This window comes from Dendronephthya gigantea, unplaced genomic scaffold, assembly GCF_004324835.1.
Source record: "Dendronephthya gigantea isolate DGI-Jeju-01 unplaced genomic scaffold, DenGig_1.0 000095F, whole genome shotgun sequence".
Lineage (NCBI taxonomy): Eukaryota > Metazoa > Cnidaria > Anthozoa > Malacalcyonacea > Nephtheidae > Dendronephthya > Dendronephthya gigantea.
This window is the reverse complement of record NW_021163105.1, coordinates 574,838-588,693: the sequence shown is the minus strand read 5'-3', so window position 1 is coordinate 588,693 and position 13,856 is coordinate 574,838. Positions and strand designations below refer to the sequence as shown.

Below are 13,856 nucleotides of genomic sequence, written 5' to 3'. Positions count from 1 at the left end.
GCATGATTTTTCTAAGCAGCTGTTGTAATGTAAATCATTTGCTACGCTTCAAAGAATCTTCTATTTCATTACGGCGCATCGACACGACAAATAAAACCCACGCTATTTTATTTAGAGTAAATAATACTTTGCTAATTTTTCGACCCGTGCACCTGCTGTGCGCTAGTGACTTGGTTAAACAATTTGGTTTTGTCAACTCACAATGAAAATGATTAAAAATATTCACTCATTGACTTCATGCGTTCGCAAAGCGCAACTTATATACGAAAAGATACCGAGAGCCAGCCACACTGTAAAAAAACTAGCAGCTTACAGGGAAAGGTGGAAATACGAAGTTTTTTTCTCTTCTTCAGGGTTAACAATAGTATTGACCCCGGCTCTGATCATGATAACATCACTGACGATTAATGCAACGAAAGTATTTTTTCATTAAGATTAAAATTCAATTTCGTCGCGAAAATTAAAATCTCAACACCTTTTGATGAGTTCGTTTAAAAATATTAATATTATACACGAAATTTTCATTAATAAGTGTCAAATGCTTTTGCGTTATTCAGAAGACGATGCGTGGATATTACCAGCGTTTTACTTTGTCTAACGTCATACAATTACTTGCCAGTGCCAATGGAGTTATAATGCAGTTATAAATTGAATCAGTATTTTATCCAAAGCATCTTGAGTCTAGGCTATTTCGCGGTAAACTTTTCCTTTTCCCAATAAAGGCTTTCTTTTCTTGAGGTTCATTTGTATTCAATCCGAGCAATTCGATGTCTGAAACGGCCGTAGCTAGAGCAGAAGTAGCCGAATGGAATTTACATTATTGACGATGTTTTGAATGCCATCCAGTACACTACGTTGAAAATGATAAATAAAATAGGATAAAGAATTCTCAAACAATTCTCGATGGTCTCACTGATCTCCAACATGCTCACGCCATTCTCAAGTGATTCGTGTTTTACTTCGGGTTCATCTGACACATGAGAGGCGTGGGACGAGGGAAATGTCGAGTCTGCAGTACCAAAGTCAAAACCATAGTTTTCCAAGCAGTTTGTAGGTAGCATTTCCTCTCTTCCCTGGGTAGAATTGCAAACGTTATAAGATTATTCTTGTGTGTTATAAAGGTATGAAAACACAATATGTAGTTGCACTATATCATTTCTCAAATCATTGCCAAATACTCGTTGCAGTAAACGTACCTTCTCTATACTCCTAGCAGCTTCTATAAGTTGTTGTTTTTTCAAAAATCTGCTGTGTTTCGTGCTGAAGTAGTTCACAACACTGTATTCGCAAAGGCCGACGAACACGAAAATAAAACATCCAATATAATACCAATCCAAAGCCTTAATATAGGATACAACAGGAAGGCCTTGTTGACCAACGCCAATAAGAAGAGTTGTCATCGTTAGGATAGTGGTGATGCCCATTCCAACCCTTGCTGGTGCACAATCACGATCAACGAAGAAAGACAACCATGAAATGATAACAACCAATATTGCTGGAATGTAATTATGGGTCAGGTAGAACTCCAAGCGACGATGAAGATAGATATGAAGTTTGAGCACGTTGAAGTCCCCTGAACAACATGAACAATAAAGTTAGTTTAGTTTAGGTTTCCTCCTGTAGTAACACTGGATCAATAAGAGATGATCCTTACTGGATCTCTAGGAAGAACAGTTTAGAACTGATAGAGCTATTCAGTATAAATAAAGTTAGTTTAGTTTAGGTTTCCTCCTGTAGTAACTGACTGGATTAATAAGAGATGATCCTTACTGGACCTAGAGCTATCCAATATAAACGAAGTCAACAGAACGACACATGCCTACAGTATACTGAGCGATTTTGCTTGAGATGTCGATCTTTTCAATATCAAATTGTGGTATGACAAACTCATTTCTGAACACTGATGTCTCTACGTTGTCCGTCAGCCATTTGTAGATAATATCTTTGGTCGTGTGGCCATCTTGAGCAAAAAATAAAATGCAAAATATAATATGACTTTAGAATTCAAAGTCTGCATATGGATTGTTGATTTGGTGAATATCATGCAAACAACGAGACTTACAACTCAAAATGATCAGTTCGCATTTTTGATGATCCATTGGGAAATAGGAGAATTCCATTGGACAAGATAGCGTCAGGGTTAATCTAAATAACAACAACTACAATAACTAACAGAACAACTGAAACTCCCGCCGAGTTATGAAGTGAAGAGGACACCTAAACTAAACTAACTTCGGTTGCACTAGATTGCTCTATCAGTTCTAAACTCTAAATTGATCCATTGTTACTACAGGAGGAAACCTAAACTAACTTTATTTATGTACAGGTCGGATAATTCTATAGTTATAAATAGTTTTAAGAATTCAAATTTATAACCCTAATCTACGAACCTTGTGCTATAAAAGACTGAACCGTCTTGATACAATCGTAGAAATTTATTGTCTCTCATAATTGTGTGAAACTTTCCTCCTTTTTCGTTTTCGAAGTAAGCATCTGGAAGCCAGATTCTCTCCCAAACAAAACCTGGAGAAAATCCAATGTAATCCCTTTTTGTGAGATTGAGACCAGCATAAGATAACCTTGGGTCTCTCCACGTTTGACGGAAGTACATTTGCATATCAAACTGCTGAAATTGACAATAAAACATGACCTTGATCATGCAGGTATTTACTACTGAAAGAAACCACTGTGGTATTATGACAGTTATCTTTGAAACTCGACTAAACCAATTGAACGGGGTTTGTATAAAAATTCATTAATAATGGATTAGATTGAAATGAAGCACATGCATTTTAATCATAAAGTTTTCATTAAAACTATATCTTTGATTTTTGTAATTATTGATTTTCAAATGCGTGCTAAACGACCTAGCTTGCAAAAGTACTTACCATATCCGATTCTTTAATGCTATTTATCGACACAATATAGATTCCAACTTTGACAACAACTGGTTTATCTGTTAAAAAGTAGAAGAGAAAGAAAAAGTAAACAAACTTTAGGAATACCCACAGAATAACCACAATCATCTTGATTTAAAAAAGCGAAAATATACATTCAAGTGTCAGTCAGAGTTTAGTTGAAAAGTAGAACTCACCATTTTCACAGGGGCGCATTGCTTTATCATACACAGCTGAATCAAATAACTTCTTTATAGAATTTATTTCATTTAGACAAATTCTAAAGCATATAAAAAGAAGCGTTCAGTGTCATTCAAGCCATAACCTATATTATAAGATTCGTGAACATCCCTGGGCGCATTTATAACAAACTATGCATTGGAGTTACACTTCTTTCTCACACATTATTTTTTCTAGTGTTAAGAAAATCATCTTGCTTCACTTGAGAGTTTAAAAATGACTCAACTGTTTTCAACATGAACGCAAGTCTTCATCATTTCAAATTTGCTCGTCGCGTCTTGCGTAAGCGCTGTTTAAAAACAAATATTTTTTAATATCTTACGTCGCGTTTGTGCCATTCTTCTTCGCTAAGACAACAGCGGTAAGAAAAACAACGAGTATGAACAAAGTCGCAGAAGGGAAATGCTCCAACATGATGAAGTTTCAATGACAACTAACAATTACCTATGTCCAAGTAAAAGCAAGTAAAAAATAATTTATATTGACTAAAATACCCCAGTCGGAGTGCATTTGAAGATCTAAATTGATCAACAAGAAATAAATATTTAATTCAAATTATCTTATATATATAGATGCAGGAGGCATGTAATGGCAAATAGATATATTTAAAAAAATACTCGCTGTATGTTTAGTGAATTTTCAAAGAACGTTCTCCTTTCTAGGTCAGTATATATGATTGCTATATATTGAGCAATCAAACGAACTGCTTATTTTGAAGGAAAAAAATTCCAATATTAAATATACGTGCCGGTATATATTCATATATGACAACGGTGAAAATTAGCATCAGGCAAGATAGGATTAAACAGTCATAATTCTACGTCATATAGCTAGCTTACAATCCCGTTATCCTCACCAAGAATTCAGGCTTTGCCAAGTTGTCAGCACCATGTTGATTGAGAAAACTAAAAAAATACATCAGAAATATCTACCGTATCTATCATTTTTCTCCAGCAAGAAACGTCAAAATAATCGTATCTATACAATATCGAGGAGTAGAAATATTCCATCGTGTTTCCATAGCTATCAATCCAATAAGTTTAAATTGATAAGTTAAATAAGGTAACGAATGCGTCTGAAACGAATACTCGGAGTGTGAATCATTTGTTCGGCTGTTTTAGATATCAACGAATAATCGAGAAATGTACACAAAACAATATTTAATATTCACGCTGGGAGTGTAATAAAAATGCAAAATTTGGCTGCACTAAAGATGACATGGAGAGCGAAAATGTACGACTTCAATTCGGTGTTAAAACGAACATTTATCTATAAACAATAATTCTCTGACTATCATAGATTCTGAAAGAAATCATTTATCTGCTAAAATGAAAGGTTGTCCTCATATTGTCAACATTGGGAACAAACATTGGCAAACGACAATCAAAGATTTTTCGATTAGTCAATATTTAGGCCGGACACTCGCCATGAAAAATGAAATTGCACGAATAAATATTCACACGTGAACAACGATATATAGTGAAAATTCGATCAAGGAATTCGTGCGTTGAAAAGCCACAATTATTCGCAACCAGGTGTTTACAGAGAAGGCGGGAACGAAAGGCTCACGCAAAAATAAACCAGACAAACCCGGGAGAAATTTAAAACGACAACTCAATACTTCATCGTATAATTTCAACTGTAATTATAATGATTTTAAAAATGTACGTCCCGAAACGACTCGAGAGTAAAATGTTTCCGCCCGAGCATAAAAAGATATCGACTAATTTTGTCCAAATACGGCTGAGACAATTTCTGGAAAGAAGAAAAAATGAAAATTTCATTCAGTGAACCAGTGAAGACTTTCTCAACTTCAGACTGAAATCTTGAAGTTTTATCCAAACATTACAAGCTCCTTCAATTATTTTACCTCAAATCTTCTGAACATATTTTAAAACGAAAGCGGAATCGTCCAGCTGAGCGCGTCGTATGTCGTAAAGGAAACGAAAGATATATAAAGACGTGACTATTGCCCTTAGCTTTAGTTTTTCTAAATAGAATTCATGAAATCCACCGCACACAGCCTGTGCATTGTTAATCTAAACTTACCTTTACGAAAACTGTAAGAGAAACGTTGACTTAATGGACTTATTAGTGGATATTCCTTGAGCTAGGCTTCACTTGGCGTTGTACGGTCTCTCAAAGTAGACCGCTCCAATTATCCCCTTATTCGCGTGCCTTCTGGTCACTGTGGCTAAAATTATCATAAAAATACATGAGGAGGAACAGGTCCTGGGAACACCGCAATCCAAATAAGTAATATTTATAACACGAGAGAATTTGTTTGTTTAGTCTGGCCAGTGGCCACTAAGGCCACACACAAACTGGACGCGACACGAATTTTCCATTTTCAGAAGCAAATAAATTCAATTCTGAAAGTAGATTTTGAGAGATAGGGGTACCAGACCAGTCAAAATGTGCTATCATTCAGTAATTACCAAGAATATCACAACACTGTCAAAATTAGCATATTTTAAAAACTGAAATATTCGTAAAAATCGCATCGCGTTGGCAAAGCCTAATTATGAAACAATATCCCCCCTCATTTCCTGTGTGAAAGGAGTATGCGACTTATTACCTCTCGTTTTTAGTTCTTGTGTGTTTTTTTTAATAGCTCAATGTTCTCATCAAATCAATTACAACTCCGTAGGTATCTAGATCTAATTCATTTTTAATAAGATAGTTAAGTCATTCTTCATGATATTACAAGACAATTATGGTCCACGCAATAGATATAAAAAACAAGCTAGTTTCAACTAAGTTAGCTTAACAAGTTACCCATTTATTTTTAGCTTAAGGACTATAAATACATTATGAAGTTAAACAGAGGAATATTTATGTAAATAATTTATCCGCATCACTTTTTTTAAGCGTTTTCACTAAATCCTTGGTTATTGCAGGCCATTGGACAGTTGCCGGGCTCATTAGTGGATGACGTCATCCTTGGAGGTGACGTCATCGTTGGATGTGACGTCATTGAGGGAGTTGTTAAAACTGGCGGAGTTTTAACGGACGCGGACGACGGAGCTGACACTTCAGAGGAGGTCCATTTGGTTGACGCGGTACCTTTCGATGACGTGGTGGCCTGATATCGCACGGCTGGGGTTTGGGATCTACCTTTCTTGAACAGGATACGAACAGACTCTCTGAAGTTGGGCATCCTGAGGGCATAAATGAAAGGATTCATGCAGGAATTCAGGACGACGAAGACAAACGACAAATCTCGAAACCAATGGATACTTTGACAAGAACATGTTGTACAGAAATTCATGAGGTAAATCATCAGAAGAGACGGTGTGTAACACACGCAGAATATCAACAGCATCAGGAGAAACACACGAGTGATCTTTTCTTCATTCTTGAGAGCGTTGTTGCGGACACGATTTTCTTCCGTGCTTCCCTGTAGTTGGCTAAGCTCGCGTATTTGAGCACGTAACGTTAGGTGTACACGCACGAACGCGAAAACGAGCACGAAAAACGTGACCAACACAGCGGCATTTCCGAACACGAAGAAGTACCAAAGAAAACCAATTTTCATTTGAAGGAAGGGCAGAGCGATTGAGATTATCCAAATGACAAGAGAACTAACCAAGGCTCGTTTATTGCTTAAGGTGGCTCTGTACTGTAATGGCGAGGTGATGGCAATGTAACGATCGATTGTGAGCATGCCCAGACTGAAGACAGACGCTGTGCAAGATGTGAAGTAGAACGGCTGAAGATACACATGATATTTTAACGGAAACCCGAACGCCTCACGGATGTGTACGACGGCAGCTAACGGTTCCACGACTAGCCCCACCAGAAGATCAGCAATTCCAAGATTTAAAATGAACCAGTTGAAAGGCGTGCGCATTTTGCCGTTTGGATTTCTTAGAACGACGACGAAGACCAGCAGGTTTCCTGGAACTGTTATAAAGGAGAGGAAAGCCGAGAAACATGCATTCGTGTACGATATTTCATCGTTAGGCCAGACACCAGCACAGCGTTTTCCATTTACGTTCAGACTAGACATCACCTGCGAAATTATTGAATTGAATTGAAAATATTTACAACGACAAATCAATATGTTTGAGGATTGAATTAAAGGATGACAGAATTGATTTTTATGATATTTTTTATTAATGATTTCGTTGCAAAAGATAAATCATCACGCACTAACCAGGTTAATGCATTACGTCAGCTGCGTACTGTATAGAAAATAAACTCACTTGCTAATATATATATATATATATAAAAGACAGACGGACATCCCGATGTTTATCGCACGAGTGAAAAAACAAATTTATATTGATATATTGACACACTGAAAATAATCGACTGACTAAAATCGCGTCGTGCGGTTCTTCTGCGACTGTGGTATTGTTACTATAACCCATGTGTTCCCATCAGTCTGCTTGCTAAAATGTAACACTACACAATAAAGATTAATCTCAAAATAATCACCTTCAATCCAATAACTCTTCGGCTTCACTGCGATAATCCGTATCGACTGAAGTTTACTATCGTTGTGAGACTGCGGCAAGATTAATCTCCCAGTATCTTGCGAAAAAAATAATTTCTTTTTCATCTAATTAAATCAGCAGCATAGAGTTATTACCAAGACACGTTTCTGATCGAAATTTCACACCCAGCTTTGATGCGAAAATTGCCTCGACACTTGTTGACAATCAATTTCAATTTTTACCAAAAATATATCATTTTCCGTTGCTTGACACTATAAATTCTTTTATAATCCCGGCTTGTATATTCATGAGGTAAATTTACTAAATTAATTTGAGTTTCGAAGGGACTAATGAACAGCTCTAAATTACTACAGAGCTCCGTTTCCTCGCGGAAATTGCTGTTGTAATTACAATTGTCTTTAAAACACTGAAATATATTCCGCAGAAAATATTGCAGCCCAGCAAGCCCAGCTGAAATATTTGCCATATAATACTTCAGGAAAAATACGTATAAATGTCTTAAAATTACCACAGCAAATCGTTTTTGGAAATTTTCTAAATTATATTGTCAATCAACTACAACTGGTTTTGAAGACAGCAAACATTTTTAGCCAAGGAAATTCAGAGTTCCTCGCAGTCTACATCCATATATATACACATTTATACAAAACAAAACTGTACAACAGGGATTTCTAACGAAATGTGGACAAATGTTTGTTGACTGCAGGCTAAATCAGTTCTTTGCCGTTCTGTCACGACTGTTCCTCGCCATATTTCTCCCGCTTCTAACAGCATGTTGCTTGCTGCTGTGTTGGCCGGGCCTTTCTCTTTTCTATTTTTGAACGTCTCACGGCGGTGTAAACGTGTCAAATGAAACGCGCGAATTCTATCTATCGCTACATGCAGCGATAGGGATATTTGTTGATACAAGCCTACGTTAGGGGATCTCCTGAAATTCCCAAAAGTCATTCTCGTATCCTTCGTTGACGTGATCCAGTAACACCTTTCGTCTCATTTCACAGTATCTGAAAAGATAAAGTCGATAGTCAGTATAGTGATAATGAAACTTTTCAAAGGAGACGGTTACCAGTTTAAAACAATCTTCAAATAAAGATAATCTTCTGATGAAACAACCAGGCACTGAATAACAACTAAAGTATACAGATAACCCCATCTAACATGTGTTCACAATATGTATACCTGTACTTGTCTTGAACCTTCTGCTTAATACAACCCAGATTCTCCGAGCTGATGTCTCGTTCCAGATACTCCGAGAGTGTTTCTGTTGCCATTTCAACGTCCTTCTGATTGTCCTGAAATAAACAAGAAATGAACTAAAATCATATCTACCACCAGATGAGATTAAACAATAAATACAAGATATCTGCCTCGTCAAATAAAAAGAGAAACGATGCATTTGAACAACTAATATAACCAGGGAGCAGCGTGGCAGAGTATTCTAACAACTTAGCACCAAATGTGGTATAACAACTGCCTAAAATAAACAGGAGAGTTAGTATGATACTAACTCACGAAGCCCCTCAGGTCGAAACGTCGAGAAGTGTTTTGTCTATTTTAGGCAGTTGTTATACCACATTTAATGCTAAGTTGAATAACTAATAGTTCGACAATATACACTCTGCATGTTGTGCATGGAGAAATCTTACATCACAGTACCTCAAATATAACTGTCTGGTTGTTCTTCTGCAGATAAAACGCGAACACGTAGGTATATTTCAACGTGTTTCGACACATTGAGAGAACGTTGACTGCTTTTTTAAGGAACTGAACCTGAAATTCCAAACGATTTGAAGCATTGAGACGAATCAGTGCCCTTTACTTGACGGAATTTCGGTCAAAACTTCAGGTATCGTACCTCAATCCAAGACATATTGTGTTTTTGCATCTCATTCATCTTCGTCGTAACCTTGGCGTCGAGCTGAAGAACATTATTAATACATACATTTTAATACATTTCGCAAATTCCAGTACAGAGACTGAACGCTGGGTACGGCTCGTTGAGACTGAAAGACATTCATCTACACACACAACGTCGAAGCAGAAATACACAAAGTTTGATGATGTTTTAAAAGCGTTACCTCACACTCAAGTTTCGCGCTCTGGATGTGATTCATGTATCGATTGCAGTAAAACAAATATCTTTCTAAGGACGACCGCGATTTCTGCAGCAGATAGAGAATTATAAATTGAATGAGATACGATGCTAGTCATGCAGCAGTAGGAGAAATCAAGCGTTGTTGTGACTTACATTTTGAGCTTCTCTTGCATTCTGCGAGTCTTTCTCGTCGAAACGGTTGCAACTATACCTGCATGATTAATACAACATCGTCCATCATACATGATCTCAACAGCGTATACACGTCAAATACAGCAGAACCAAATACTCACCAGTTGGAACCATGAGGTTCCCAAGCCCCTAGACACACCCAACAGAAATCAGCCTAGAAACGAAAAAATAGATACGGTCGAGTACGCACATATGATAACGATTTTGTTGTTATTAAATAAAATATGCTGGTACATATTTCACCAAGTTTTCCTCATGAAATAAAACATGCTGGTAGACAATACCTTGCAGTTACTGTTTCGACAAACCATATGATTACATCCACCATTCTTCTCAATTGTCACCTGACACTTTGGGCATTCCTAAAACACAATTACATGCATGCAGATATCATAATGGTACTAAGATGTCTGACAGACACTGAATGGTTTAGTTTGTTCTCAATTCCCATACCTTTGTATTTGCTGAAATCCAGTTTGCAGTCTCACTGTCATCATTACATTTCTTTATCCATCTCTTCAATAACTAGATGAACAAGCAAGTGAACATTGTAAAACTATCCCAACCTTTGCACCAAAGAGTGTCAGAGTTGATACAGAAACTCATAAAACTATCAAGTTTCTAAATTTTTTTTTAACTTACTGAACAATTAACAGGTTCATGAACTGGTTCTGCGCATCCAAAACTACAAAACATAATTCCAAAATGCCTTAGTTTAATGAAATACTAACACTGTAATACCTCTTGGGAAACAACAGTGAAAGGGATTTGGAAACAATGTACGTGTTTCTTACCAAAATTCATGGCCACATAAACAAGTTACAGCATTTGCATCAGAATAACTGGCTTTGACGGCATTCATACAATCTGGTGCTGGACACCATTTTATTAAACGATTATTCTATGATAAATAAGAAAGGGAACCAAAAATTAAATAAATTTAATCACCAATACAAAGACCAAGTTGAGGATATGAAAACAACAGCTTCCACAAAACAGTGTAAATTAAACTTACAACAACAAAACTATTTGCTATGAGATGGTGATATTTTCTTTTGACTATTTCATCATTTAAAATTCGTCTGCAAAGAGAACAGGAGTTTGTTTATCAAACATTGCTTTCACAGTGAAGGAAGGATTTCAGACCAAGCAAGGAAACTTTTTTTGCCAACAGAAAACTCACCCTACGAATGTTTCATTTACTAATATGTCGCATTTTACAGCTGGGCATGCAATGTTCTAGAAAAGATTTAGAATTAGGTTAGTGAAATGGTTGCTTGCGTTGTATGTATTTATCCCCACTTGACTGGTTGGTGGGCAACTTACTTCTTTTTTTTCGTCCATAATTTTTGATGTGAGATACTCCTTCCAACAGCGTGCACAAAACTCATGACCACATTCAAGGCCTTGAAAGGATTGCTGAAATAAAGGCTTTTCATTAAAGGCATGATTCACGCAACTCAACACTAAATATTTAAAGACAGGGATGGTTCCAGGGAAGCATCATAGGAAGTGCCTACTAACTATTTGATCTCTGGAGCCCTGTTCTATACCACAAACACTTACAAGACTTGTTGCAGATTGAAGACAAATATCACAGACAGCAGCACTTGTTGAAGCAGAATTTGACCGTGAGAGTCTCTGTACTTTCTTCATGGTTGACTGAACCAAAGGGTTCACCAAGTGAGCTTCTTTGAAAAGTTTATCTTGATCTCCACAATAAAACCTTAACAAAGAATGGTAAATTTGTCGCAACAGAAGAAAAATGTATGCCTTTATCTCCAGAGAGCAACACTTGAACACTGGTAAAGTTTTAGGGGAATTTTAGACATTTGAAAGAAACATTTTTGAGTTAATTCTGAAGAAAAGAATCGGCAATAGAATTATAGAAATGGCAAAGATATTCTGGCTCTAGTGGTTGGAAATGTCATGAGAACAATAGGTTTAAATAAGCAATATAAATAAGCTAGTAATCTTAATTAAAACACTACAAAAAAAGTGATTGCAAAAGCTGATCTTTTGTTCATCTAAATTTCCACTATGTAAAGTATATACTGTTCCCTCTTGTACTATAAAATAAATAAAATAATAAAAATACTAACCTTTCAAGTAGTTTTTCTTTATCCCATTTAAAATGGCCTAAGAGAATTCTTGCAACAGGACGGGTAAGCTAAATGGGAGGATGAAACATATGTTTGATACCACAGATCAATATCAAGGAATATATATACACAATATCATATTCAAATTTAATTTCTTTTTACTTTTGAAATATTACTATGATTTTTTTGATACATCAATATCATTTCTTCAATTGTACAGCAACCTACTTACAACTGGATGCTTATTATTTGTACAATCTTATTACATATGCAATATTTTTTAGGAAATTTCAATAACACAGGTTGATAATGCATACTAATGATATAAAGTCAATACAGACACCTGTCCATGAAACATAGAAAATTAAAAGAAATGAAATTTCTGTGCGAAAATAAAGCATGCCATCTTGATAGATTTTTATTACAGTGGAAGGCCTTAGTTGTTGATCGCAAAAATGCTAGGGGATTCTTTCATTGGACAAAACACAACAGATGAATCAATTGTTAACAAATAGATCTAGTGTCATGAATGCCGCAAGCTGGTGGGAAATTGGTTAGCAACTAAATGAAATGATCTGGAGGTAGATAGATTGGAGTAATTCAAAGGGATGATAATTATGACAGGAAATGCTTCTTTTTTAAATTAATTTTAACACCATAAACAATTTTGAAGGCTAAAGTAATATTTCTTCAAGTATTTTGACAATTGACAATGTCAAGCCATTAGCATCCTACTCACTAAAATATGTTTAATTTATTTAGTTAAGATCAGAATAAATGAAGTAACATAATAGTACAAAAACCAACTTTGAGGTGAATACCCTTGTAGAAGATTAGAATATCCAAGATATATAATAGGGGAATACTCTGCTTTATCTAGTTGAGCACATTTGCATCTTCAACTTGCTTTCAATAAGAGTGGAAAGTTAATAAATTATTCAAAATTTAAGGAAGGGGCAGTAAATATATTGTGCTCATTCAACACAAACACAATGTCATATAAACACAAATGCTGAAATGCACAAAGCAGGTAGATTCTATCCATTCCTGACTCCTGGAACATCCAGTGAAAGGATTTATTTCGTTTTCAATCATTTCTACACTAACTGCCAAAAGCACAACCGTATTTTATAAGCAAGTATTAATAGTTTGACAAGCATAATATCAACTTTATCTAATCTGTGATTGTTGATATGTCTAGCTTGTTACATTTCAAAAAATAATGACCCAGAATAAAGATTTTAGAACTATGTCCTGAAAGTCGTAAAAACTCTTCATTTTCTTTTACAAATCCCTCAAAAATGATCATTTTAGACTTTCACGACCCACGGTGTCTGATGTTATTTTTCAAGTATCGATTTTTTTGCGAAAATGGCATAAATTCTTCGCAGGATTATGAACACATTTTTTTCTCGTGCGTTTGAATTTTTACCCCATGCAAGTTTAAACAGTGATGCTCGTACCTGAAAGACGGCATCGACTTCGTCTATGATGGTATTCATATACGAGACGATCGTGTCCGGAGTTAAGACTTCGTAAGTAAAATCATCAGCTACGTTCATAGCTGTAGATGGCATATCGTAAGTGGAGTCGAAACCTTCGTCCACATCCGCGCTGAAATCCTCGCTGTCTTGCCCCTCATCGTCTTCCTCCTCGTAAGAAAAGTCTTCCTCGTCGCTATCCATGAGCCGCTGCTTTTTTGAAGCAATTTTGAGGCTTTTAAACGGCTCGAAACTGCCGGATTTTTTCGGATTATTTCTCTAAGGTTGTTTGGGACTTGTCGGGAGGACGGATCATGATCACATGACTAATCTTCACCGGAAGTGACGTCATAATTAAACAATTTGCGCTGATGTTATTTTTAGCC

The 13,856-nt window shown here is 36.1% G+C and overlaps 3 protein-coding genes across 5 annotated transcripts; all 3 read right to left on the bottom strand.

Annotated features, from left to right (window-relative positions):
• Positions 1–431: 431 nt before the first annotated feature.
• Positions 432–5,277, bottom strand: LOC114533845 (glycine receptor subunit alpha-4-like). Of its 3 annotated transcripts, none has more exons than XM_028555462.1 (10): positions 5,187–5,277; positions 3,994–4,042; positions 3,460–3,581; positions 3,095–3,177; positions 2,889–2,956; positions 2,391–2,626; positions 2,063–2,145; positions 1,820–1,960; positions 1,197–1,573; positions 432–1,073 (listed from the first exon to the last, which is right to left on the bottom strand). In XM_028555462.1, the coding sequence occupies exons 3-10, from the start codon at positions 3,549–3,551 to the stop codon at positions 813–815; spliced, it is 1,341 nt and encodes a 446-aa protein (XP_028411263.1). In that variant the 5' UTR covers positions 3,552–3,581; positions 3,994–4,042; positions 5,187–5,277; the 3' UTR covers positions 432–812. The 3 variants fall into 3 exon arrangements, with proteins under 3 accessions (XP_028411263.1, XP_028411264.1, XP_028411262.1); XM_028555463.1 differs by lacking the exon at positions 3,460–3,581 and adding an exon at positions 3,364–3,426; XM_028555461.1 differs by lacking the exon at positions 5,187–5,277 and having other exon boundaries at positions 3,994–4,394.
• A 337-nt stretch (positions 5,278–5,614) lies between these two features.
• Positions 5,615–7,878, bottom strand: LOC114533875 (histamine H2 receptor-like). The gene is made up of 2 exons (XM_028555496.1): positions 7,581–7,878; positions 5,615–7,152 (listed from the first exon to the last, which is right to left on the bottom strand). The coding sequence occupies exon 2, from the start codon at positions 7,147–7,149 to the stop codon at positions 6,004–6,006; it is 1,146 nt and encodes a 381-aa protein (XP_028411297.1). The 5' UTR covers positions 7,150–7,152; positions 7,581–7,878; the 3' UTR covers positions 5,615–6,003.
• A 273-nt stretch (positions 7,879–8,151) lies between these two features.
• LOC114533872 (E3 ubiquitin-protein ligase arih1l-like) lies at positions 8,152–13,802 on the bottom strand. Its single transcript, XM_028555493.1, has 17 exons — positions 13,453–13,802; positions 11,990–12,057; positions 11,454–11,613; positions 11,214–11,306; positions 11,071–11,126; positions 10,903–10,969; positions 10,682–10,788; positions 10,530–10,572; positions 10,341–10,412; positions 10,172–10,249; positions 9,989–10,041; positions 9,849–9,906; positions 9,679–9,762; positions 9,456–9,518; positions 9,257–9,370; positions 8,780–8,892; positions 8,152–8,604 (listed from the first exon to the last, which is right to left on the bottom strand). The coding sequence occupies exons 1-17, from the start codon at positions 13,672–13,674 to the stop codon at positions 8,517–8,519; spliced, it is 1,539 nt and encodes a 512-aa protein (XP_028411294.1). The 5' UTR covers positions 13,675–13,802; the 3' UTR covers positions 8,152–8,516.
• Positions 13,803–13,856: the final 54 nt, after the last annotated feature.

Excerpts from the sequence above, each read along its gene's own strand:
- LOC114533875 (XM_028555496.1), bottom strand. The coding sequence starts at position 7,149 with ATGTCTAGTCTGAACGTAAATGGAAAACGCTGTGCTGGTGTCTGGCCT.
- LOC114533845 (XM_028555462.1), bottom strand. The coding sequence starts at position 3,551 with ATGTTGGAGCATTTCCCTTCTGCGACTTTGTTCATACTCGTTGTTTTT. Across the intron at positions 3,178-3,459 it reads AAGAATGGCACAAACGCGAC|AATTTGTCTAAATGAAATAA; the intron begins GTAAGATATTAA and ends TATATGCTTTAG. Across the intron at positions 2,957-3,094 it reads AATGCGCCCCTGTGAAAATG|ATAAACCAGTTGTTGTCAAA; the intron begins GTGAGTTCTACT and ends ACTTTTTAACAG.
- LOC114533872 (XM_028555493.1), bottom strand. The coding sequence starts at position 13,674 with ATGGATAGCGACGAGGAAGACTTTTCTTACGAGGAGGAAGACGATGAG. Across the intron at positions 9,371-9,455 it reads ACAATATGTCTTGGATTGAG|GTTCAGTTCCTTAAAAAAGC; the intron begins GTACGATACCTG and ends TTGGAATTTCAG. Across the intron at positions 8,893-9,256 it reads ACCAGACAGTTATATTTGAG|GACAATCAGAAGGACGTTGA; the intron begins GTACTGTGATGT and ends TGTTTATTTCAG.